The sequence below is a fragment of the Cavia porcellus genome, unplaced genomic scaffold (assembly GCF_034190915.1).
Source record: "Cavia porcellus strain 051 isolate PalLab524CR breed Dunkin Hartley unplaced genomic scaffold, mCavPor4.1 scaffold_22, whole genome shotgun sequence".
Lineage (NCBI taxonomy): Eukaryota > Metazoa > Chordata > Mammalia > Rodentia > Caviidae > Cavia > Cavia porcellus.
In genome coordinates, this window is record NW_026947505.1 from 20326621 (window position 1) to 20354169 (window position 27549).

At 40.4% G+C, this 27549-nt stretch overlaps 1 protein-coding gene across 8 annotated transcripts in view; it reads left to right on the forward strand.

The window, feature by feature from the left end:
- Positions 1 to 27549, forward strand: part of Plekhg1 (pleckstrin homology and RhoGEF domain containing G1) — a 209499-nt gene that overhangs the window by 103274 nt on the left and 78676 nt on the right. For 6 of the 8 annotated variants that reach the window (XM_063232903.1, XM_063232905.1, XM_063232904.1 and 3 more), the window contains one exon: positions 26671 to 27176. In XM_063232903.1, coding sequence (XP_063088973.1) covers positions 26769 to 27176 — 408 coding nt within the window. In that variant the 5' untranslated portion in view covers positions 26671 to 26768. Of the gene's footprint in view, positions 16350 to 25880; positions 26479 to 26670; positions 27177 to 27549 lie in introns of those variants that run through there. The other 2 variants (XM_003468510.5, XM_063232902.1) reach the window with 2 other exon arrangements.

Consider the following 27549-nt stretch of genomic DNA (forward strand, 5'->3'; position numbering starts at 1 on the left):
GGCTGATGTAGTGGAACCCTTAGTGTGGTAAAGATGGTATATCCATGCATGCTACATGGTCTGTGTTTTATAATTGTTACATCAAATTAAAAGGTAGCCTTGTAAAACAAGATGATTCCCTGAACTTAAAGATCCTGAGGTTGACTGAAATTAAAAGTCATGATCATATAGTAAGTCATTTAAGTCTATCATTTGCAAATAGGTGTATCTTACTCCATTATTTATTCTTTTTAACATCTTGACTTTAGAGGTAATTCTTTTAAAATCTTTTCAACAAATGAGACATTGATATCTTTTGCTACTTTAAAAACACAACTGAATAACACAGTCATTGTTAAAATTCCTGTTTTAAAAACAGCTTTTTCACCAGGTATGGTGGCACACATCTGTAATCCCAGCACTTAGGAGGCTGAGGCAGGAGGATTGCTGCAAGTTCGAGGCCATCCTGGGCTATATAGTGAGTTTAGTGGCAGCATTTACACTTTACAAAAGGCAGTGGGGGCCTCTTACCATCAACAATGCTTTTCTCATTTTGTAGATAGAAAAATCAAAGAAGTCTCACCTGTGCCTGTATTTTGATCTTCATCATTTTCCTTTGAGGCATACCGGCTTTTAGATAAGAAAACGGCCAATTCTTGGAGAGATATCAAGAAGCTGCCAAACCCAAACTCAGTTTCCTGATAAAGCCCTCCCTATCCTCTCCTTATCTATCTCCTTGTTATAACTTTATTCAAATGGGAGCAGGTTAGAATACACAGATTGTACACCAAGGGTTCCTAAATTTTTACCTACTTAATACTTAAAATTTTTTAAATGTTTATTAATACATGTTTGCAGTACATAACTACATTCATCTTAGGGAGTTGATACATATACATTTGCTGGGTTCATTACAAAATATCTATGAAAGAGTTCCTTCTTGTAGTATGTATTAAGCTTTAGAATATTGATTTGTGATTTTACCTTAATTAGGATGTATGGTAACATCCTTGCAGCATGCTTGTGGCTTTCTACCCTGACAATACCTGTGAATCACTTTAAAAGAAAAATATTAGTGCACCAGGCTCACTTTCCAGAGAAAAGGCTGTTTTGTTTTGTTTCGTTTTGTTTTGTTTTTTTGAGACAGGGTCTCCCTGTACAGTTCAGGCTGCAACTAAACTCACTATATAGTCCAAGGTGGCCTCTAATTTATAGCAATCCTCCTGCCTCAGCCTCCAGAGTGCTGGGATTATAGATGACTGCCACCATGCCTGCCAAAAAAGCTGTTTTAAAACAGTGTTCAATTGAAGACTTACAGGATTTATGTAGTGTTTTTATGTAGTTCAATGTACATGGTGCCTTTGAATTTCCTTTTATCCTATTGTTGTCCCTGAAAATGTAACTAAATTAATTAAAGTCTTTTCAAATAGGCTGACATAGTAAAAACCTCACTCTGGTTAAAAGAAAGAGAGAGAGAGAGAGAGAGATACAAGCAGAAGAGGGATTCCTATTTTCTTTAGGAGTTTTAAAAGACTGCAGGTGTAACAGTAGTAAATATTCAGTTTTCACTGTATCTTGAACTTCAGAGTTGAAAGTATTCTCAATGGTTGATGGTCCAACTTCATCTTTTACCTGTGAGGTTATTGAAAATGAATCGTAGTTCATTCTTTGACCAGCACTCAGCAACCTTTCTTGTGAAATCAGGAAGTGCCCACGCCACAAACATACTCTTAATTTCATCTATGACCTCCAGCCCAACCCTCCATCTGGTTTCCTTCCAGTGGGACTGGGTAGCATCTCACATGGGCCTCAAGGGTCCTTCTTGTCCCTTCCGGAAAAGCCCAGTCTGGAGTCAGAAGAGGTTTTTCCTACAATTAACCTCATCTTGGACTTCAGCATAATCCTTGACTAGTACTATTATAATCTTTCATTCCTTTGTGGGGCCACTTTTTTAAAATTTTATTTTAAGGAGAATAAAACAAAAGAGGACAGAACAAAGCAAATCAGAAAACAACAATATAAGCGAAACAGCACTTCACAACAAGACAACCGGGTGTTAACAGTAGCTACCATATCTCTTTCTTTGAAATAGTTGAGCATATCTTCACATACAATAATATCAAACAAGTGCTTAGTCTCTTAAAACTTTACCTAATTGGGGTGAGGAAACAGGGAAAATAAAATCTCTACTGTCTCTTCCTCTTTGGTCTAGGACCTCACCCTTATTTCATTTAACTTTAATTACTGTCTTGGATTATCAGGTCTTTGACGTTTGGTCAGGGAGAGCACAAGTCAATCCACAGGACTGACTTAGGAGGAGTTAGATCACATTTGGGGAAATGTTGGTTTAAACCGTGTGCTAACCATTGCCAGTTTCCTTCAGCAAGCATTTGGTTTACAAGTATCAGAAAATGTCTAAACGGATTAAATCAAAATGTCTACGATACAATGGAATGCAGTCTTTTTTGAAGATACCATCATTATAAATGGTTTTGCTTAAGAGGAACTCTTTTAAAAAAAATAAAATTATGGAGTGAGATTTACCCACGTGAAGGAGAAAAGCTCACATTCTTCCGTACTTTCTTGGCCACGGATTTCCAGAGAAGCGTGGAGAGGCAGGTGGTAAGACCAGCCCATGCGCATGCGTGCCATTGCCAGGGGCTTTTAGTCCCTTAGAGGACGCTCTGCAGTGTGGCACCTCCTGAACAGATCTCCATGAGCATGTTAAATACCCTGAAGTTTGTCAGACTGGCGAGTTCCGAGGCAGCCTACAGTAACCTTTTCCCTTGGGGTAGCTTTTAGCTTTCTGCTTTTTCTTCTACATCAGGATTAGAGGAAAGTGGCTGGTTTTGTTTTTCTGTCCCCCTCACCCAGGCCCTCCTCCTCCTGCTCCCGGGGGAAGATATCACATATCAGAGGCCTTCTTTCTGCAGAAAGACTGGGGATGTCTGCAAATCTCCAAGGCCTCTGCGTATTACAATTCTTATCTCCAGGGTTCAGAAAGAAATAAACACTGGTATGGTGGACAGGATGGGGCTTTCTTCCCTTTCTAGGAAAAATGCTGATGATTAATGCCTCCAGCTGTCTTCTTCAGTGATCTGCGTCAAAATTCACAAATGCTCTTCCAACTTAGAAGAGACCATTTATTCTTTTTTCCTTCCCTGTAAGTCTAGTTGTGTGGTCATTGTTTATTTTGATGGGACCAACCAAAATCTCCAATTCTAACGTGTAACTTCTGCCCTGTTATTTTTTAAAAGGTACCCCCCCCCAAAGAAACCTAGCATTTTACGTAAATTTTGTCATTTATAGTGAATGGATCTTGGCCCATTTTTCAGAAGGCCATCAAAAATAATTTCCTGCTTCAATATTTCTGTAAGGGTGGGCAGATGGGCAGGATCCCAGAGTGTCATCAGGCAGTTCAATGCATCATTTTCTGGGGGCCAAATTGCCCAGGCTGGGCTTGAATTTGTGTTCTTTCTGCCTTAGCCTCTAGAGTAGTTAAGATTACAAGTGTGTCAGGCAATTCTAAAATTTTTTAATGTCAAAAACTCCAATGCCAGTTACCTGGATATTTAGTTTGGCAGAACTCCCAGGTAACTGCTGCTTCTATCTTAATTTCTATTATTCAACCCTAAGTGAATTCTAACATTTTTATTGAAACATAGGTATGTAAAACAACTAGAAGGCTAAGACTAGTTCATATAAATAATGGAAAGATGAAAACATTCCTTGACTTGCTATTTATATTCCCCCCTCCCTGCCCCTCCAAACCATCTTCCTTTCTTTCACCTTCCTCACCAAATCTTTCCATCACAGGAAGATTGGTTTATGGCTTTTCCCCATGAATCTTGTCTAAAGCAGCAAAACGTGATGCTTTGTTTCTTACATTTCATTTTCATATGGCTCGCAGATTGAAAAGCGATGAACTGGTGTAACCATGTTATACCACTGGGTACTAACATAGTATACAGGCCTGTATCTAGATATTCGTGTGTGTGATCCAGCATCAGATACCCCGGAGCCAGACAGATCATTTAAAAGAGAGAGCAGGAGGGTAGAACACCAAAGACAGTGGTGAGGACTGCAGCAAACTGGACATCGCAGTCAGGCTAAAGCAAGCAGGCCAGCCTGGTCCCCATCTTTGCTGCTGAGCAGCAATGTTAGACTAGTGCTAACAGAGTTTTGTACTTTGGAGTTGTTGCTGTTTTGGGAAAACGCTTCTCTCACTTAAAAATCCTCATTTTTATGTAAGAAGTCTGATTTTTTTTTTTAAACTCGAGACTTTGATTTAAAGACATTTAAACCCAGCATTGACCACATAACAGATCTGCAGGTCATACTTTTTATCTGTGGGCCTCAATTCGCAGCTTCTGGGGCCGGCTTTGGCTCAAGCCAGACCTCACCAGCCCCTCTGAGTGAAGTCACTTTAAATAATAATCAAACTCTGCTGGCTCTGTTCTCCTTCCCACCAGCACAAGGGCAGGACCTCGCCCTTGCCTGTCTTCCCCTGGAGCACCCTGCAGCCCAGTCCTGAGCATGCAGTTTCCAAGCTCCATTCCAGGGAGAGGAATCCTCTTGGTGGGCCTGGTCCCCTTCCTGGGCTGCTGAAACTCATTGTTCTCTCCCCGGGGAAAGGGTCTCTTTTCCCTGTGCTTCCTTCCACTGGATAAAAAGACCTCGCTGCTAATTGACTGGGCTATTTCTGTTGTAATATTTTTTCCCTTTTTGTTTCCTGCCACACAGCCTCTTCTTTCTTCATAAGGCACATGCAGGCTTCCAGACTGGTTGGCAGTGGGACCCCGTACAGTATCAGCCACAGCCACAGCCACAGCCACACACAGTCTCAGTAACCAGCACGTCCCCTGGGCCTCATGGCCTTTGCTCACTCTATTGCTTATTCCGTCCAGTCTTTCTTCCTCTTGTCTCGCCCAGGCTGCTGTCTTTTGTTACTACCAGAAGCCCACCCTCAGCTCCTGGAGTAGAACCTGTGATACACACCTAAAAATTATCTGAATGTCAGTTTTAGATATTGTCAGAACTCTTCATCCGGGAGCCATCTTAGACAAGCCCCTTATAAATCAATCATGGCAAGTAGACGTGATTGGGGACAACTACCAGGAATCTTCCTTCCAGCCTCACTTACTCGATCTCTACAGAGGCTCACCCAGGACACCTTATTGCATGCTTTTGTTCTAATCATGACTGTTGCAGACGAGCATAGGGGTTGAATGATTTAAAACCAACTGTACTTTGCGTTAGTTAGAGAAGCATAGTTTTGCAGTTGTATAGTTCACTCAGTGTCTGTGTTACTGCTATTCCCAGGGTATATTAGGGCAGGTACTTGGTTGGGATGCAGCCACAAGTTATGACAACACCCGTATGGGTAAAAGGAGCTATTTCATAATCCACTTTATAACCTGGTTTTCAGAACGCAATTTTGCAGAGAGTGGAGATGATGTCATTGAATACATAAAAAGCATGACCTGAACAATAGACATGGGGCTGCTTTTAGATGATGTTGAGAATTTTTGTAGGGCCTTTTTCTCCTGGTAATTGCTAAATTAAGATGTCTCTCACAAATTCTGACACCTAAGGAATTATCAGTAATTTAAATCGGTTATTGCATTATTATGGTTTATATCTCAAATGTCTCTCAAAAACCTCATGTGTTTAGAAGTGGCCCGAGAGGGGTGATTGGATTCTGAAAGGCTTAACTTCATTGATTAATCTGTTGGTGAATTGTGGCTGAAGGGGTTATTAGGAGGCGGAGCCTTGTTGCAGGAAGCAGGTCACTGGGTGTGTACTTTGCAGAGCATATTTTATCTCCAGTCCCTTCCTCTAGGAGCTCTTTCCCATTTCATTTCCTGGCTGCTGTGAGGTGAGCAGCTCTCCTCCACCGCCCCCTTCTGCCGTGATCTTTCTGCCTCACCACAGACCTAAAAGCAATGGAGCCAGCTGTGAACTAAAATCTGAAACCATAAGCCAGAATAAATCTGCATTCTTTTTAAGTTGTTTATGTCAGGTGTTTGTCACAGCAAGAAAAAGCTGGCATACCTGTCTGAAGGCCACATGCTTCTACCACACACACCAACTCATGGTTTTTTATAATAGATCCACATTTAAGATCCTAAAGTTGTTTCTCAAGAGAAACTGTCCACAGAGTTAAGAAGTAGGTCACAGTGTTGACACATCACCCCAAATCGTGGAATCTTTGATTCATGGGTTTGGAAAGTGTTCTTAAATGTCAGACAGAGACTCCAGAGCTCATTTTTCACTAATCCAGAGGGAATGTGGAATCCAAAGAGGTTAGCGACCTGGCCAAGATGATAAACATGTCCAGTAGATCTGACATTCCACATATCTGAACTGTGGGTCTTATGTCCTTTCCACACATTGTTTCACAAGCAGCACATGCTGACTTTGACTACATAAAATAAGCTCAGCTCTGGGGATGATTTTTTATTACTAAATCACTAGGAGGAAACTGGTAGTCATTGTGGAAACATAATTCTTCCGTCCTCTAGAGCAGCTTAATTTGTTAGGTTTGTCATTTTGTTATGTCTTCATCTGAGCAGACTCCTAAGTAGAAGTTTTGTGTCTGGGCAGCTGCTCCTGGCCATAGGTCTCATAGTTAATAAGTCGGGTAACCTAGGAAATACACAAAGCTCAGATGGATGTGATCAGTTAATAAGGCCCTAGAAGCATCAAGAGTGAGTAGAGTAATGGGCTCCCCCTTTCCTCAGTCTGTCCTTTCGTGACCCCTTCCTTTAGGGCTCTTTTGATGTTCAATTTAATCTGATTATATCTAGGTGAAAAAGCTGGGCAGGGAAGATTACACTGTGATTTACTATAACCACATTTTATAAGACCCTTGTCCAAGTGGTTACACAAAAACAATGTCACGATTATTGCCCAAGCAGCTCTGCTCCATGTTTAGAGGAAGAAAATAACCTAAGACAGAAAATGCATGTAAACAGATTATAAAGTAGGATTATACCAGAATGGAGAAGAAAAGTAGAAGGGACTTTCGAGGTGGGGCACTGTTAAGAGTAAACAAAATTATTAATTGTAGTATGCAATTGTATGTGTGCACGCAAGAAAAATATCTAGGTTGGGTGGTCACTGGCCTAATGCCAGATGTACCTACAGGAAGTCTGTGCCTACAGGAAGTGAGAGAGCCTGGATGGTCCTTTCTTTCCACTGGCTTCCCTCCAGTTACTTCTCAGCCTTCAGATGGCCCTGAAGGACAGCGGTGCTAATGCTGTTTCTAAGGGTATGACTTGGAAGAGTGAGGAGCATATTTATTCCCCAGAAGACATTTTTACAGTAGTAAGTTGACATCAGCAGTGTGACAATTCTGAAAACACTTCAGTGGAAACACTAAGAAAACAAAATGTTGACACACAGGGAGAAGGTGACCAAGGGGCAGCACCATTTTTAAGTGCTGTCCCACAATATCTACAACTTCAAGATATAACCTTCCCCATGAATCCTCTGGGCCAGTTCCTTAATAAACATTTGAATGAAGGGGCAAATATCTATGGAAAACCCTAGAATCCATCTCACATAATTGAGGACCCTACACATCAGAGGTGTGATTTCTCTTGTGTGTTCGTAGAATGGTCCTTCAAGAGCTTCAGCACAATGCGAGAAGGTACTTTAAAGACAGGAACTGCCTCCCCTCCAAGTAGACTGGGTTATCTGATCAGGGATGCATTGCTTAGTGATCAGCAGGATCTAAGCGGACACAGTGCACACTTCCTGAGATGTCATAACCAATGAAGACTGTCAGAGAGGTCATGAGGAGTTAGAGTAGAATACCCTGAAGTCTCTTGCCAGGATTGATAAGCTATGATCATACGATGTTAGTCCATCTGTTCCTTTGCTAGAAAATAAGCTCCACGAGGACAGGGACTTTTACTATTTTATTCACCATTATAATTTTGGTGCCTGAGACATTATACATGGAAGTGGCTCAGTAATATTGAGTAAATTAATATATTAGTCAAAGCAATGTGAAATGTATTTCTGGCTTGGAATGAGCTCCAACCCATCTGACTCAGACCAATCGTAATCACAAAGGGACTAAAATTCGACATTATGCCATGAAATTAAAAAGCAAGGGTCACCGTTCTGAAGAAGCACCTGAAGTCAAACTGAGGTCTGCTTTGACGGTCAGAGATTCTGGAGTTAGCATGAAATCGTGTCTGCCTGAAACAGGCAAGGCACTGAATTAGCTCAGCTGGTTCACACTTAGTGTTTTTAACCAAGGATCCTTACATTAAAGGGGCAGATTGGCTAGGCGAGCCAGAGGGGATGTGCCATAGGAGAGACAGCAGCAGCAGGCAGCCTTAGCCCCCTGGGACAACGCCCAGTGATGCTGGGGGGACTAGGGGACAACAAAAGGTCGAGATGAAGGGAGCCTGGGAGGGCTGGAGTCACAGTGGAGCTATGTGGGATGCAGCCATTCCTGACCACGACACCCCTAATCATCAAGGGAGTGGAGGAAATGCCCATTTCCCTGTCTTGCCTCATGACATCGGTGCCTCCCACTAGCCAAACCTATCTGGATGCCAGCCAGCCAGCCAGCAGGGTGTGCACAGCTGGGCACAAAACAGGACCCAGAGACGTGGGGGCAGGTACAATACGCAAGGAATACCTATCATGGAGTATGAGTATATATACCCCATAAACAAAGTGTAGAGGCATCATCGAAGTGGGCAGTGAAAGGACTCACTATAATCCCACCTCTCCAACTGCTGGTATTCACAGTTTGGCTTTTTCCTCCTTGTTTTTCTCTTTTCTTATACACTTTGAAAGGATTTGATCGTTTTTATACACTTTGAAAGGATTTGATCGTTTTTATTTAAAATAAACCGAAATAAATTTGGTTACACTTGTTTCATGACCTAATTAAAATAAACCTGCAGGGGAACAGAGAGCTCCTTTTCCTTCCCTTTGTTCTGTTAACATAAACAAGTTACTTCATGTACCTCTGTGGGAACCAGGAATTAAGCAAGCGCTTAGACTCACAAAAACTTTCAGCAAGTTTGACTGTCAGCGTGGATACCGAGTAATTAAACATCAGATGAAAGATGAGTCCAGCTGGGCTTACTCTTTGAGATTGGAATGGAACTGTAAGGGCAGGCAACCTAAGTGGAGCTTGATCTTACTTTTCAATGGACCGTTTGTGTCCACCTGAAGGGCAGCAAAGACAGGTTAGAAAAATCAAGACAACTGTTCCTGTACACAATTCTTAATAGTTTATGTCTGTGGCGTCCCACATTGCTGACTGACATTCATCACACTTGTCATTCATTATTTGAGGCTTATCCACTCTTGCGTGGCAGGTGCCCAAAAAAGGCAAAGCCCGTGTCCATTAACTGCTCAGCATGAAACCTGGGGCCCAGTGGGCCCTAGTTAGTCAGGGTAAGTGGGTGACTCTGTTAATTAAAAGTCAAGAGAAAAGGTAAAGGGACAAGGGTCCTCAGGTTGCTGCTGTATTTGCTGCAGTTTAAAAAGCTGAGATCAGTACCCAGGGTAACAAGTGGGTGTTGTAGATACACTTAACACACTGAGATCGGCAGCCCTTGGTGCCTTCAGTCTACAGATTAAATTTTTAAATGTGTTTCATTAACAAAAGACAGAATGTCATCAAAATGACAGATGAAATTGTCTTATGTAGCATTGCCCATTGATCTCAAGGAGCTAGTTCTATTTCTTATTCACTTACATGAAAATATTATGACAGAAAGTAGTTTGCTTCGCTGTTAATATATGATCACAAATATGCAAGGGTGTACAGTACTATGTATTCCTGTAACCACTTTTTTCTTGGTTGTGTTGAAACTGCTTGTGTTAACCAGATAATCATAGTTATACACAAGTTATTTATTTTTTATGTTTAGTAATTCTGCTTCATTGTTGAATATATTCCTTTCTCAGATTATTTTCATTGTTTTGATGTCTAAAACATTATGCATACTGTTTATCATAAGACTTCATGAAGTTAATAATTTTGCATATAATTGGAATAAGCACTGATCTCCACACTAAAAAGAAGGAAAGGTTTTTATGTGAGTAGTGCAACTAACGTTGAAATAATACTCTTGTTCTGCAGTTTACTCTACTATACCATAAATGACAAAAACAATCCCTGTTTAGTGTTCTCATTTAGTGGAAAAAGTCAGATTTCCCCAGGATTTTATTGTCTGTTGTAGCTGTTTGACACTACAGTAGCTGAATGCAGTGCCATTTTAATTTCCTTTTTTATTAAAAGTGCTCAAAAATTTTTAAATGTTTTCAAAAATAATTAAAAACATTTTATATATAAAAAAATTCTTGAAAGAATTAAGTCACCTCAAATTACTTACAAGTTAAGTTCTGCTTTTTTGGTGTAGAATCTGCATTTGGTGTGATATAAATTCCTGCCTGAATAGGATCGTCCCCATGACATGGTATGGGAGGCCAAATAAATATAATCTCCAATCCTCTGCCCCTACTATGGTTCTAAAAATGAAGTTAAGCTGTCAACTACTGTGACACTGATGGTAACTTTGGGAGCAGGAAAGAAGACAGATTTCAGTGACCCTGAAGAGGTTCTAAACTGGTTCAGAAACTGATTTAAATTTGCACCAAGCACATTGCTTGTGTCTCCTCTGTCACTCATAAGAGTCACCTCTGAAGCCACAACCTTGGGTCAGCAGAGGGTGGGGGCAGCCGCAGTATGGAATCCTCCCCTTGACTCCATTGCTCTCAAGGAGCTGTGTCACAAACAAAGGAGGAAAGGTGGACAAATAGGGGTTGTCCTCCATGCCAGTATGTGACGATGACTATTAAACTGTAAGAGATTCTTGTTTTGATTTGTATTTTGGAAAACACTACTGCAGGATTTCAACAGAGCACTCTAACACCTTCTGCAAGTTCAAGTACTACATTTTTTAGAGCACTCTCCAAAGTATAGATTGTGTTGAATGCCTTTAGTTATGAATGGATTAGATGTGTGTTTATCTGCTAGAGAAATATGTGTCTGGAAGCAGACTGCATTCTTCCAAGGATAATTTGTTCATCGTGCTTAACATAGCAAGTCCGCCAGTGGTGTCCTTAAAGATGGGACCCATAGATTATGAAAAGCCAGAGGCTTATTGTAACATACTTGCTTGCTTGCTATCTAAAAATTGTGCAGTTATGAAAGAACCAAGACTTGATTTCATTGTCTCTGGAAAATAAAGACCAAATAGCCTAATAAAAGAACAGAGTTAAAAATAAAGCTAATGATTGTCCCAGAAGCAGAGAAATCAGCCCATGAGGGAGCCTTAAAACAGAATGAGACATTAGAACCCCAGAATGCATGCTTTTAAAGGCTGTCTCTGCCACCCCTCGGCTGGCTGGTAGGTATAGGAGGTAGAAGTTAAATTATAATTTTTCTGCAGGGGAAGTATGAGCTGTGAAAACCAGTGTGCTGAAAAACAGTAGCCTTCGTGTGCTTGTTAAAAGTCTTATGACCATGCCTCAACATTGACATTAGGGCAGTAGGGGATAAGGAGCTAGGTTTTCTGTTGGAGGATTTGAGTACTAGTAACTAGTATTTGTAGTTTGCTTTCTTCTGTTAGATTCAATGCTCAGGAACAATACAAAAAATACTTTCACTTAATCTCTCCTGTACTTGGTGCTTATGTCTGCCTTAGACCTCTGTCTTTTGCTCAAAGTGAATACGTTTTCGATTTGTGAAAACAAACTTACTTGCCATTAAAATTATTTCACCTTGAAAAATAGCTTTTTACAAGAAAAAATCACCAGGTTAGGCTTTCTTATTTGACCAAGTATATAGATTGGTGCAGATAACAATAGGAAGGCAGAATTTGTAGCTGGTGATGTTTTCTGGGTTTAGAGTATGCAGTGTATGGATTTTTAATAAATAACTGCAGGGCGGAAGGGCCTTAGTACATTACTGCTTACTTTCAGGAAGAAGGTCAGTGTGTCCTTCAAAGGGCCTTTAATGGGGATGTGTGGCAGGCACTTTTGGGTATGCAGTTGACTTTAATGTCTGTCGCATTTATTCTGTGGTATACTGGTAGAAGACGTAATACCATGATATTTTTTCCCAAAGAAAAAGTTCTGATAGATTAAAAGTATTTTTTAAGTATTTTGTTAATATACTGTGCATCGGAAAATAATCAATTCTATCATTTGTTTTGGTCCTATCATTTGTCACAATGGCAATCAATATCATAGTTCACAAGACAGAGTTCTCAAACACACACACAGTTCTCCAGCCTTTAAATTGTAATGTTACAGTCAGGCAAGTGGCACACACATGTAGTCCTACCATACCAGGAGGCTGAGGCAGTAAAATCTCAAGTTTTAGCCCAGCTTGGACCACTTAGTGAGACCCTGTCTTAAAAGAGAACTAGAGTAATAGCTCAGTGCAAAGGCCCTGGGTTCAATCCTCAGTAATGCAAAAAAAAATTATATTCTAGGTGTAAAACACTATATTTTGAAATAGCCCCTTGTGATTTCTAGCACCTTTGTGCCTGAAACTACAGTTTCCTAGATCTGCGTTATCTAGTATTGGTTATATGAAGCAAATCTTTTTTTTGCACCTCAAAATGTATGCATGCCTTTGTCCTTCCTCCTCTCTCCAAGGTGATCGTCTCCCTTTATTGACAAGTTTCTTGGTTGGAGCTGTTGCCCGGGTGCAAAATCAGCAAACTGTCTCCACCCAGCGAGGTCTTGCTGAGTCCTGGCAACTGTGTGCAGCCTATGCTTCTTCCTGTCCTTCCTCCAATCCCAACCAGGAAAACCCACTGTGGTCTCATTCCTGATGCCTGAGAGTCCCCTGGGAGGTGGGCAGGCTAATTCCTGGTAGGCTGGCAATGATTCCATAGTCTTTTCTAGGAGATTTCAAAGTTTTAACTGGTGACTTTTACCTTAAAGCAAAAAGTACTCCGTTTCTGATGTGGATTGACTATCCCTAATCTGAAAATCTGACATCTGACATGCCCCAAATCATCTGAAATGCCCCAAAATCTGAAACAGTCTGAGTGCTGACAGGATGTCACAGGTAGAAATTTCAAGTCATAAAAAATGTCTTTCATGTACAAAACTATTACAAATATTGTGTAAAGTTAACTTCAGGCTACATACACATAAGTTATATATAAGCAAATGTTCCAAAATTTAAAATAAAAAATCCAAACTCTGAAACCTTGGCCCACAATATTTTGGAGAAGGAATATTTGATATGTGGTAAGAGCCCAGACCCTATGACAAAGTTTTCGGGGGGATTTTTATTTTTAACAGCTAGTGGGGACTTTCTGGCTGCCTTCAAGTCAGGCCCCACTTTCTTGGCTTGTATTCTTGCTCTACCTGCTGTCCAGTGTGTGCTGGTCTTCTATGACTTGCCTCCTTTTCCAGGCGGGGACACTAAGAAAAATGCCCCTACTCCCTGATTGTATAATTAGTGCTGGAAGGGGATTAAAAAGAGTTGCTTCCCAGAGAGAGTACAGTGTCTTACCCCTGAAGAGACACATGTGCATTTACCTGTGACCAGTCTCACCGTCCTTTAGAAAGGAATTTTGCTTTTCCCCCAGTGTTCAAATCACCAAATGAATTCCTCTGTGAGAATACTACTGCTTGTGCCTTTTGTATGTCAGAGGATTCCTTTTGCTGCATGTGTGAGGTCTAGTGGCAACTCAGCAGGGCACCTCCACAAACTACCTGCAGCTCCAGGGGGACGGAGTTGTAGAGTGTGAGATGTGGGGCCTAGGCCATGAAGCTATTGTAGAGGTCACACGGAACACATGGGGGCCCTAAAAAAAAACTGCGCACTGAGGGGTGAAGTTTAAAGGTTACTCAAGAAATGTGTTTCCCTCTTTTGTCCTCTTTTCCTCTTAGCTTGTGTGTGTGTGTGTGTGTGTGTGTGTGTGTGTGTGGAGAGGGGAGGGGTTATCGCTCCACTATTTATTTGTTAATTCATTTTGCAAATCCATGGTACTTGAGCAATGATAAAGGTAAAAAGTACGTGTCCCCTACTCTGAAAATGCTTATAATTTAGAAACCTAGATTCAAAATACCTTAACTCCTGGTTATTCGTGACTGCAGTATAGGTGGTTTCAGTTATGTGCAAGTGATCCAAGAGGTCTTTGCTCACCCCTGCTGATGATCTTGCCAAAGCAAGAATCAGAGACAAACTAAGATATAATTGTGTCCTGGGACCAAATATGGCCTGTATGTCACTTCAAAGCTTTCCTTCAGTATTGTCACTTGTCCTGTCAGTAAGCTTAGCAAACTGCCCACAAGCCTATCACAAAGAAGCTTTGCCATTTTTGTTTCCTTGATCAATCATGTTTATTGGCAAAAAAAAAAAAAAAGAAAAAATTCAAGGGCAGTAACATTTTATTGGATAATAATAGTAGCCAACTTGGTATCAGAGGCTATGCACAGAAAGTAAATTGAACCAGGAAGCCAGGAAATTGCATATTCAGCCCCATCTAGTTTAGATCTGTGTATCTTCCAGTATAGGAAAGTTCCCTGGTCCCTGCAACTGACAGTACAGAGCAGGAAGCTACAGTTGGAAAATAATTGAATAGTGTAATAAGCAGCTGTTTAATAAATGCACAGAGAGGGGCAAGAGCAGTCTGGAGATCAAATGGGAGCACGCAAGCTTGGAGCTGACTCAGCTAAGCAGAAAGGAGGGTGCTTCCTGGATACAGGTACAGGGCAGCTGGAGGGTCACGGGGGGTGAGAATGGAAGCTGAGACAGTCTGCACAGCCTAGGGAGGACCTTTCCTCTCAGCTGCCTTCCAAAATCCTGAATTGCCAATTTCTGATGGATCCTGGTAGATCTGTTGGGGGAATTGTTGCAACTGGTCCTGTGAACTGACTGATGTACTTCCATCTTATTAAAGTAGCACTTTTTATGTTCAACCTTATTTGAAAGGAAATGGGCCTTCAAGCAAATTACCTTATTATGCTGTTAGTTTAAAATTACTTAATAGGCATGGGATAGAAATAGCTATATTAAAGATGATCTGCTAATGTTGTTTTCCATAACCACTAATGAACACTTTAATGGAATGTCTACTTAAAGGATTTTAATCCTTTAAAAGAGGTGAGTTTTAGATATCTCTATATGAACAAAATCCATTCTTTGAATTTTACCTCCATGACAGTGATATCAATTTCTGGTAGCATATCTGTACTTCTGGAGACCTTCATCTAAGGAATTTAGTATCTCTTTCAAACATAAATCTTTTGACTCTTATGTAGAAATAGCTACAGGATTTTAAAAAGGACAGTCTGCCTTAGGGAAATCAAAGCCCAAATAATTTGGAGTCCAGCTTACTGAAGTGCAGGAATTATATCATTCTGTCTTTACTTTTTAGTATTTATAAATCACAGATGCCTGAGGCTATCTGGGCATGGTGGCATACACACATGATACCAGCAATTTGGGAGACTCAGGCAAAAGGACCACAAGTTCAGGTCTTACCTGGGCAATTTCTCAAGCCCCTGTCTCAAAATATTAAGAAAAAAAATTGGGCTAGGGATTTAGCTCAGCGGCATAAGCACCTGCCTTGCAAGCGCAGTCATGGGTTTGATCCCTGGTACCAATTAAAAAAAAAAAAAGAAAGAAAGAAATTGTAGAATTTAACTGCTTTTTGAAGTAATCCGTGTAAGTTTTGATTTTAGATACTGCTTTTAAAACTGTTTTTTGAGAAGTTAAATTTAAATATCTTCTTGCATAACATTGCTTATTTAAAACTATATTGTTAACATACTCTAATTTTCTAAACTGCTCTCTGCTGGATGTGATTCACTGTCTCACACCCACCCCAAACTTCCCTTTGAAAGTTGGATTAAGGATGTGTCCGTTTACACTGAAACAAGCTCCTACTTCAGGAAGTGAACTTGCAAATATTCCAGCTCCCAAGATCTGGCTTATTTTAATGCGGAGTTTAAGGAGAACCCCAAGGAGCTTTAGGCGAGTGTGGGCTGTATTTGATGTTCACAAAAGAATGGAAGTCAGAGGGTGTTGCTCAGTGAAGTGTGCATTTGCAAGTTACCCACAGTGGTGTCTATTGTCCTGTTTCTCAATTGAATGATGTCATGTTTCATTTAAGGCTCTCCGTGATGCTGAAGTCTGTGGTCTGCACACTAGGGGGAAAAGGCAGGGAGAAAGTTGCAAATCAGGTTTTTGTGAAGCCTTTGTGTGTTGGGTTTGAGAGATAAAAGCTGACTCATGCAATATTTCCACGGAAGGCGCTGCACAGACTGGTAAACCCGTCTTGTTTTACCTGACTGAGCACCCAGTGAGGTCACTGCATCAGCTGAAGGCAGACATGTGCTGTCGCCCAAGTGGAGCCCAGGTAGGTGCCAACGGTAGTGTTCCCAAAGAGCAGATGCTGCCGGGACCAACTGGCTCGTTCCTGGGGAGCAGCAGAGCCGGCGCACCCCAGTGAGAGGCTGGGGGGGGGGGGGAGTGCGCTTCGCAGCACCGGCAGGGACAGACCCGACTGGCTGTAGCACCAGTGTTCCGCTGCAGAGTCCCTGCATCAGAAAGTTACCTCACCATGGAATGAGGCTGCAGGATATTTTCTTTCATCCTACATCTGAACTGCAGTCTGTCTTCGATGATTTTTGTCTTGGTTTGGTTTGGTTTGGTTTGGTTTGGTTTGGTTTGGTTTGGTTTGGATCTGAAAGTTAGACTGAAAGAACTAGAGAGCTAATATTCACGACTCTGGGCAGAAATTTACAATCCTAGGTTGTCAGCCATAGAATGCTTAACAGTTCAGTATGCTTTCTTCTTGAGATTCCTGTGAGCTACACTAGGAACACAATAAATGTTTGCAAATTTTATGCTTAGCAACTGCAGTGATAAAATTCCGAGTATAGTGGCAACCAAAGTTCACTAAGTAAATAGAGTTTCCATTTTGAGTGCTCATTAGTAGGAAATACTTTTGTTAGAAGCAATCTCTGGGGAAAAGGAGGCATGGATTATTTGGAAGCTGTTTATTGCAATCTGATTTTGTTTTGTTTTATTAATTATTTATATTTAGTGCTACTGACTTTTTGAAAAATGTATGTATCTGGTATTACTATACTTTATCACATACTGATATAAATATAAATTATTTTCATTTAAACTATTTAAATATATGATACAATTAGAGGTGAATTAATTTCCTTAAACAATTTGCAGGTTATAAAAGCAACACTTCTATTGAAGAAAAGAGATATTTAACAGTAGCACTGGAAAAAATATTATTCATTCTACTTGCTAAAGGGAATGTTATTATTTTATTGTATATCTTTTCTATCCTTTTTTAAAGTGGCAGTATCTGAAATTCAAAATTGGGATCACACTATACATGTGTTTATTAAACCACACGTTTTACTTTATTATATTTAGACCTTTCCTGTGCCTTTAAGGATTAGTGAGAACACTGTGCCTTCTAGAAGGCTTTCTTCATTCTGATCTCTATTGTAGCACACTTCTATTTCTCTTCTTCCTCCTTTTACTTGAAGAAAATGTATAATGTACTTTGCAGACAGATTTATTTACTCAGAGTGCTATTGTTAGTCACTTGGAATTCTTCTTTTCTTCCTCCTCCTTCTTCTTTAAGAAAATGTTATTCTGCTTAATGCCTTACTCCCAACTGCACAGAGATGTTTTTGGAACAGAGTGTGTTCAATACAGATGGAGCTTGTATATGTAACGCTCATTGTTTAGTTTACTGCCTTGAGACCATTTTCATGCTAGCAGGAAGGTACTGTTCAAAGTGAAGCTGGAACACAGATTCATTTTTAATGTAAATTAAAAATAGAGGGCTTGTTTTTAGCCTTTGGCAAACTCAATGATACATTTCATCATCCAAGACCTGGCATTAACGGGATATAGAAGAAAATTGCTAGCATACAGTTACTACATGTGCCACGACCCCAGCTAGGAATGGGCAGCCAGTGATCCTGCTAGGGATTTAGAGTCATAAGTGGAAGGTTGGGTGGGACCTAGGGAAGTGAGGGAGTCTAGCTGCCTTACTCACTGACAAGGGAACCAAAGACCAAGACCAAACTTGACGGTGCAGAGTCAAGGCAAATATTCAAACCCTTTGACCAGAAGAGAGCATTATGTCTTAATTAAATGTCTGTCCGGTCCTTTCAGTTCTCATTATACTCAGAATTGGGGACATATTCATATACATGCACACACAGTGTAGCCCCTTTGGGTACATGGTACCAAATGCTTTAGACAAGCGTCTTATACTGAGTTCTTTATTTACTAATCTCTAAATTTCTTTTCTGTCCATTATTTTATGACTCCAGGGGCTGGGGATACAGTTCAGTGGCAGCAGCTAGCTGGCAAGCGCAAGGTCCTGAGTTCAATTCCCAGTGCCCCCCACAAAAAATCCACATACAAAGAATAATGGTCTAGAAATTAGAAACCAGAGACTGATGCACATTTCAGCTTTGCACACCTGTTTCTTTTTTCTTTCTATAAAATTTTTTAAAAATAGTGAAACACATGAAAGAACTTCAAGATGGTTTTAGAGGCAAATGGTAATTTTAATATAGAGTTAGAGCATTCGTATTATGAAAGGCCAATCTGTTAATACAGACTGTTTGGGTTATCTTTTGCTGCATGAGTCACCCCAAATCTCAGTGACTTAAGACAGCAACTGTCATTTATAACCTGTGAGTCAGGAATTCAGGCAGGGTTCTGCTAGTTGGTTTCTGTCTTATGGATGCAGACAGATGTGGCAGGGCCAGGGTCATCTAAAGGCTTCTCATTCACACGTCTCGTGTCTGGGCTGAAAATTCTCCAGCAGCAGGGTTCAGAGTAGCTGAGGTCCTCTGCGTGTCTCTGCAGAGCAGTGTGTTTCACTACACACTTCCTCCACGTGGCAGCTTCAGAAAGCCAGGTCTATCTGTGCAGTGGTTCGGGACATGACTACCCTGTGACTGCAAGGTTTCCTCTGTCTTCCTGCTCTGCCATGCTGTAGGGTATTGCCATCATTCTCATGGTGAGGTAGGAGACAAGGTCCTGCCTTATCTGAGTTCCACAGTGAAAGGAAAAGAGGAAAGATAGTTAATGTGAAGAAGTAGATCCTCAAGGATCTTCATTTCCACTGGTGACAACTTGACAGGAAGCTGAGAAATGTGCTCAGGTAAAACTGACTCTGGTGGACATCTCAGGCTTCTCTGTAAGTGTGGTAGTACAATGGATACATAGGGTGCCCTCATGATCTCTTTTAACTCCCACACTGAATCACCGTAGAATGGCCATTATCAAAGGTAAAAATAGCTCATTTGCATAAAAATATGCAATTACTTTGGCCCCCTTTTAAGTAGGTTAACTAGAGTCATTACTTCACTAAGTCAACATATCTAATATACTAGCTGTGTTAACCATCTCCTTCATCCTACTCAGCTGAGCTAGCCATTTTACGTATTAGTTTCCATTGACTAGTATCTTAGTCCATTATAGGATATTATAACAAAATACTTTAGACTAGACCCTTATAAACAACAGAAATGTCCTGCTGCCATCCAGAGGTGAGCAAGTCCAAGATAAGACTCCAGCAGATGCATTGGCTTGTGAGTTCCTGTTCCTCAAAGGTGGCACCTCCTGGGTGTCCTCACATGACAGGAGAGGCTAACAAGTTCCCTTTGGCCTCCTTGAGACAGGCACTAGTCTCATCTCGGAGAGTAGGGCCCTCATGACCTGATCACCTCCCAAGGGCTCCTGCATCCCATTAACATCAACTTAGTTATTTGGTTTCAATATGGGAATTTGGGGGAGGGGAAATACAAATATTCAGACCATAGTAACGCAATCAGGAAATTATTTGAGCATTCATATGCAGTTTTACTTTTTTTTTTTTCTTTTTCTTTTTTTTTGGTCTTTTTGAGACAGGGTCTCACTATACAGGTAAGCCTGGCCTTGAGCTCACTTTGTAGCCCAGGATGGTCTCAAACTTGCAACGATCCTCCTATCTCAGCCTCCTGAGTGCTAAGATTACAGGAGTGAGCCACAATGCCCATTTAATTCTACAGCTTGAAGGAATCTTTGTTCCTTTTCCAACCCTTTTTAAAGAAAAACATTTTTGCAAAATATCTTTCTCATTCTTGAACTTCCTTTACATACACTTGTTTTACTGACTCTTCATTGGAAATGAGATTTTTCATTTTTAGCAGTATTAAGCTTGTTTTCATGTACTTGATGGTCATTTGTATGTTGTCTAAATATTTATTTAAGTCTTGTACCCATTTTTAAATTGAGTTACTTGATTTTTTGCGCTTGAATTACAAGTTCCCTATATATATTTTGGATATGTGATTGGCAAATATTTTCTTCTATTCCAGGGTTGCTTTTACATTTATTTCCTATGCTGTACAGAAGTTTTTTAGTGTGATATAGCTTCACTTGTCCCTCTGCTTTTGGTGTCGGATCCAAGAAATCATTGCTAAGATTAGTATCAAAAATCTATTTTCCTGTAGAGTTTTTTTTTATGGTTTCGAGTCTTACATTGAAGCCTTCTACTTATTCGAATTGATTTTTGTGTATGGTGTAATGTAAAAATCTATTTTCATTGTTTGGTGTGTAGATAGAAGAAAATGTGAGAATGGGTTTTTTTTTTTTATTTGTTTGTGTTTTTGATTTTTGGACCAAGAATTGAACTTAGGACTTCATGCTTGCCAGGCAGGCACCTTGCTGCTGAGCTTTATACCTAACCCAAGAAAGGAATATTATCCAGCCAGAGAAAAGGAAACCCTGGGCTGGGGATTTAGCTCAGCAGCATAAGCACCTGCCTGGCAGGCACAAGGTCGTGAGTTCAATATCCTGTGCCCCCAAAAAAGAAAGAAAGGAAAGGAAACCTTGCCACTTGTGACAGCCTGAGTGAGCATGTAGGACATTGGGCCAAGTGAAACAAGCCAGCCACAAAAGGACAAATACTACACAGTACTACTTATGTGAGAAGTCTAAAATAGTTGAACTCAAATGAAGGGTGGTTGCCAGGACCTGGAGACAAGGAGAAGCAGGATGATATTAGTCAAAGGTTACAGAGTTCGAAATTGTGCAAGATGAGTGAGTATAGCAGATCTCTCCAGCGTAGTACCATGTTATATACATAAAAGCCTCCTGAGGTAGATCTTATGTCAAATATTCTTATGAGAAAATAATGAAGTGTACAACAACTTCTGGAGATGATAGATGTGTTTGCGGCTCAGATTGTGGTGATGATTTCAATGGGTGTGTACTGATCTCCAAGCTCTTCAAGTTGTATACATTAAATATATACAACTTTTGTACATCAATCATCTCTCAACAAAAAGCAAATAAAATTTTAATTTGGTTTTCTTTTATGTAGTACCATCAATTATATTCAGGGCCTTACACATGCTAGTTAAGCACTCCACCAGTGAGCCACACACAGCCATTAAAATTTTTTTGAACTGTTTATTTTGGAAAAATTTTAATTTATAGAAAAATCAAAAAGAAATAGAGGGAAAGGAGAGCAAAGGGAATTAAAAAAAAGAATTAATATATTGGGTGCCTGGACCAACTCCCCACAATGGATGTAATCATTATACACAGCACATATTGTACTAACAAACACACACAAAAACAGTACAGAGTTCCCACAGGCCTCTCGTTCTGCTTGCCCTCGTGCTAACACCTTCCTAACCATAGTGCCTTGGTTCAAACTAAGAAATCATGGTAACAAGATTTTTACTTCATCATCACCAAATAGTTACAAAAAAGCATAAAAATCATGTTGCCTGAATTGTATGCTAAACATTGTAAAGAACATGTAGAATTCTAGTCCTGATCCTGCCTTTAAAAAAAGAACAGGTTGGTATTTTTTTAAAACCAAGAGGTGAAAATCTGTGTTGCTATCTGGTGGCTTTGAACTACTGAGTCATCCCCCATCTCAGGGGCATGAGGGAGAGAGGGCACTCCTCAAAGTCTGGTGTTGTCTTCCGAATACATAAATGTGTGTTTAACTTTTGACTCTTAAATTAAAAAAAAAAAAAAAGACATGATATTAGATGTTTACAAAAAGTTGCTCTGTGCCATATTAATGGAGTTTGGCTGGTTGTAGAATAACTTCCTGCTTATACTGTGGTCATTCCGTTGCTGTCCTCTTTGAGTAAGCCACAGGTGGTGTATGAAGGAAAGACATAACTACAGTTACCCATTAGGAATGGGCACAGCACATGCTCTGGATTTCTATGGTTGCTCCGCCAAGGAACTCAGACTAGGTGTTCGGTGTATAGAATAGCAATGAGCAGAATTTGTAAATCCCTCGCCTGCCCTGTGGTGAGAAAAGTTTCCGCCTTGCCTTGCGAAGTTCTGCTTAGAAGCTGTGATAGGGATTTACGGGCTGTGGAACCCATCAAGTCCCTCCTTCCACCTGTAATCTGGTACAGGAAGCCAAGAGAAATTATGCATGAAACCTAAATCAGCCTGAAAAACAAGTTAAACCCAAAGAAGATTGCTTTTGATCCTGCCAGTGACATTCCGAAGAATGGCAGTTAACATAATGGAAGTGTGAAAGGCAAACAGAAAAGCCAAGAAATTAAAGAGAGGGAGGAGAGAGGGAAAGAGAGAAAGAGAGAGAGAGAGATTTGTCATGAGTAACTTGTGCAGAAGCCCAGCTGCGTGCCTCCTTAGGAGCTGCCCAGCCATTTTTCACGTACTGAGAATGGCACAAGCAGGAAATGTTAGCCCAGCTGGCCCTGTCAGTCTAAGAGTCAGGCTTCCGGGACCCTATGCAGATGCTTCCATCTCCCTTCCCAGACCGAGCAAGCACCACACTGACCATGCCCAGGACCCTCCAGTGACCACAAGCAATGCAGCAGCTTATTTTAGGGTATTCAGAGTCCAAAGATATGCCTGAGATGGGCATTATTTCTCACAAATTGTTATATTATTAGCTCTTTGCTTGGAATTCAGGAAAAAGGAAAGTTCTAAGAAGAAATGATGCAAATTACACAAATGTTAATCTTTCACTCAAGGCAGAAAAAAAGCTTTATTGTTTCATAGTCTTCTAATTTATCATGAGACATCAGTCACCCCAATATCTAGTACACCTAATTATCTCCCAACTCTGTTTTTAGTATTTCATAATAATATTTCTGTTGCTGGGTGTGGTGGCTTGGGAGGCTGAGGCAAGAGGATCACTGGGAGTTTGAGGCCAGCCTGGGCTACACAGTGAGTTCAAGGTCAACTTGAATACATAGTGAGATCCAGTCTCCAAAACAAAACATCCCAGTATTTTATATTAACGAATGACATAACAACAAAAAAAGACCAAATCAAGATGTATATTTCTCTATATTCACTATTATTTGAACAAAGATTGATAATTACATTTAAACCTTACAGAATAATTATCTATAAGATGTCTATATCAGCATTAACCAACTAAAATATATATTTACCACATGTATATTAACTTTTCTAGTAGCCACTTAAAAAAATAAAATGAACTGGGCGAGGTAGCACACACCTGTAATTCCAGCACTCAGAGGCTGAGGCAGGAGAATTGCTTGAGTTCAAACCCAGCCTGGGGTGTAGTGAGTTCAAGGCCAGCCTGAACTACATAGTGATACCCTGTCTCAGAAACAAGGAAACTAGTGCAAATAATTTTAATAAAATATTTTATTTAATCCACTATTCCAAAAGATGACCAATGAGATGTTCTATATTTTTTGTTCTACAGGAAGTCATTGAAATCCAGTGCAAGTTTTACACTTACAGCACGTCTCAGAGTGGACTGGCTATCTTGCTAATGCTTAGGAGTCACATGACATTAGTGGCTATAGCATTGAACAGTACAACTCTAGAGATAAATAGTAGTAACTGGCAAGTTTATTAGAAAGAATAGTCCAGACAGGGTGGAAATCTTAAATTATTTTAAGGAAAGTAAGAACAAGACTAGACAGTTTTTGTGAGGTGCATTTCCTTCTATGAGAAAACTATAATTATCTTCTAAGCAATGAGTCAACATAAAAAATATTGCCCATTAGCAAAGGTAGTGTCATATTACATGAAATTACATGACTGGACTTTAAATGTCTCACTTCTCTCATTGGTAATTTTGGAAGGTATTTTGTTTGGGGCCGTGGTCTTAGCTAAATACCACAGATACCAAGTATCTGCAAGATTCCATTTTATAAAGTATCTAATTTGCAACCCGAAGGATAGGCTGGTCCCAGTGGGCTTAAATACAGGGCCTGGTACTGGACCCTATAGGGCCTCCCCCAGAACACTGTCCCTTTCCTGTTGCTGTTTGAGATTTGCCCATGAAGGGGTCCCCTTTTGGCCTAAGTCTCAGATGTCACTTTTCCCCACTTATGCAAGTATTTTTTCATGGCATTGCCATCCCTATCAGCCCAATAGAAACTCTTCCAAAAATAATTTTTATTCCTTTTTTAGCCTCTCTGACCCCGTAGTGGCTGTCTGATTTGAAGTGGAAGTAAGTAAAGAAATGGTCAGAGAGAAATGAGTGTCTCTATCATGTTCTTTTTCACTAGTCCTGATAATGAATATAGGGCAAGTTATGTAAACCGTTAAAGACAATTTTCCCCACCAGAGAAAAGACTAAGTCTTATCTAGTTAGGAAATCAGAGGTTGCCTTGGAGACCCAAGGATCCAGATCAGTGGGGCACATTGTTTGATCTAGATTTGTCCAGACATCTTAGCCTTTCATATTGAAAATATCCAACCTGTGTAAATCCTACACATAGATTTATTGGACCCTTGACACCTTAAAGAATCTTCATATTCTTCCCAAGACATTACCCATTCCCTACAGTGAAATCAGCCTCAAGCCACAGTTATGGTGGATGCTTGGGCAAAAAAACCTACTTATATCTGTTTCTATCTTGAACTATCCCAAGTCTTTCTTAACCCTGGTACCAAAAGTAGGCAAACATCGCCTGCTGCCAGCAGACCTGAATGCATAGCTTCTTCTTGAAATTTTCCCACACTCAAATGAGATCAAGTTTTTTAGGTCAAATGTATTTTAAGTACTAACCAACCCATGTTTCATAGGCCATAAAGTTGTTATAGAGCAAACAAGGGATATTGCAAATGCTTTCAACATTTGTATCAAACTCAGACCATGTGGTGGTGGTTATGCCCAGAAATTGCTCATTTCCTACACATTTCTTACAGTTGCTTCTTGTTGACCCAGACTGAGCTCTTTTATTTGATATTCATAATTTGAATATTTAGCATAAATAGAATTTCAACAATACAGACCTGATGGATTCTTTATATTCTGAAAATACTGGTACCAGCTGTTTGATCTTTTTATAGTCAAAAAATTCACATTCCTACTAAAAACTGATCATTAATTGTTCTCTTTACTGTGTTTATCATATTATGGCATTTCAAACATGTTTTGGTCTTTCATTTTTCTAAATAAAAATCATGAAAATGAATTTTGGTAGTAAGGTAACCTGCCAACATGAAGCAAATTTCATCACTAATCACATTCTTATCACAGGAATAGTATTTCTTTCTTTTATCAGCAGTGCTGGAGATGGCACTCAAGACCTCACACACATCAGGAAAGCACTCTACCACTGAGCTACACCACCAGCCCCATATTGTTTCTATAAACCTGAAATTCATTATTCTGAGGGGAGCAGTGTTGATTCTGCCTTAAAAAATGAAGAAGATTGAAACTTTGAGTGTTTCATCAAAATACCTTGTGAAAGTTTAGTTTTCATGTATGGTCTCTTTGAACCTTGGTTCATTTTTAAGTGCTAGGGATATTAAGCAACCTTTTCAAAGTCACTTTGCCTATCCTTGGTGGATACTATCTCCCTATGTCCTCTTAGAAACATGAACAACCCATTTCTTGTATTTTTTCTAATTTAGTTTCTATACTTAACATTTTATAGCTTTACTCATAGAATGTTACAATCAAACACATTCTCAAATAGTGTAATTCCCGTGTGCCAGCTAATGGTGTGTCAGTTCTCAAGGACAGATTTAGAGAAATGCTGAAATGAGAAGGAGTTTTCAGTGGAATATGAGCCTTAATATTTGTTCGTTTCCTTGCCTAGTGTTAGGGAACAGCCATTATGTGACATGTCCTTTGATGTCTTATACAAGTTAGAATGTAGAGGGGTTAACGTAGCATTTCCAGGAGGCTTGCTTAAAATTCCACGGAACTGTTGAGGGAGATTTAAAATCTGGAAATGTTTCTCAGAATTCCACAGGAATCACGTAGGGTCCTTTTTAAGTACATAAGAACCACTTGTGGTGCTTGTTATAGATTCCTCATGCCCTGACCGCTAAGTCTTTAATTTAGTAAATCTGGACTAATCTGCATATATGAGTTGTTCCAGGTGGTCACCCTGGAGACTTCAGATATTGGGCTTCTTTCATATGTACACATCATACTGAGTTGGCAAGAAGATGCAGGTTCAAGGTCTGAATGTCTAGGACAAAACCTGAGTCTGCTCTTCTAACAGGTTCGCTGCAAATGCCTCAAAGCTCATTTTGCATCTCAATCTGCCTTTCCTCCTATACAACCATTTTACCACCATTTTGTGATTAACTACGTGCATGCAGGTTAAGTTCTGAGCTCCTTTCGATCTTCAGTTTGATAGAATCACTGCTTACCTTGCTTATCCCGTTCTTTTTATTTTCTGCAACATGTGTAGATGGGCAGTGGCTGCGTCTTGAAGTGCCATCAGCTGTAACCGAAGTTCCTGATCACAAAACGACAGCCCAACATTCTGGATCCCCAGAACCCAAGACCATGGAGCTCTCTGACAGTGACCGACCTGTCAGTTTTGGCTCCACCTCATCCTCTGCCTCTTCCCGGGACAGCCATGGTTCCTTCGGGAGCAGAATGACCTTGGTTTCCAATAGCCATCTGGGCTTGTTTCACCAGGACAAGGAAGCGGGGGCCATAAAACTGGAACTGGTTCCAGCCCAACCGTTTTCCAGCAGTGAGCTGCAGAGGGACAGCCCCGCAGGGCCACAGAACATGGACCACGGCATCGAGAGGCAGCCCAGGAACCAGTGGGGCACAGAAGCAAATGGAGCACCCAACACAACTGCAGACTCAGCTACCAGTCCCAAGCTTCTCTATGTGGACAGAGTTGTGCAGGAAATTCTAGAGACTGAAAGGACTTACGTGCAAGATTTAAAAAGCATCGTGGAGGTAAGCAAACTTCACTTTTTCCAAGTTTGACAGGAAGGAGAAAGAGGCTTATAAAACCCACAACAAAGCCAAGTTCTTTATAGTTGGGGATGCATGAGTGTTGCTTCTGAAGAGGCAGAGGTGTGAATGTTTAAACAGATCATAAGAGAAACCATACGCCCGCACTCACTGGATTAACACCATGTAATATATGCATTCACAACTTAATCATGTTTCACAAATAAGTTTGATGCTATTTCAGGTGTGCCAGTATCTTGTGTTAATAAATCCTACACCACGACTCTCAGTGACCTACAGGTGTTGGAACAGGCAAGGATGGCATAGGACTCCCAGCCTCCTAGTGAATGGGGAGGCATCAGGTGTAACTGACTAA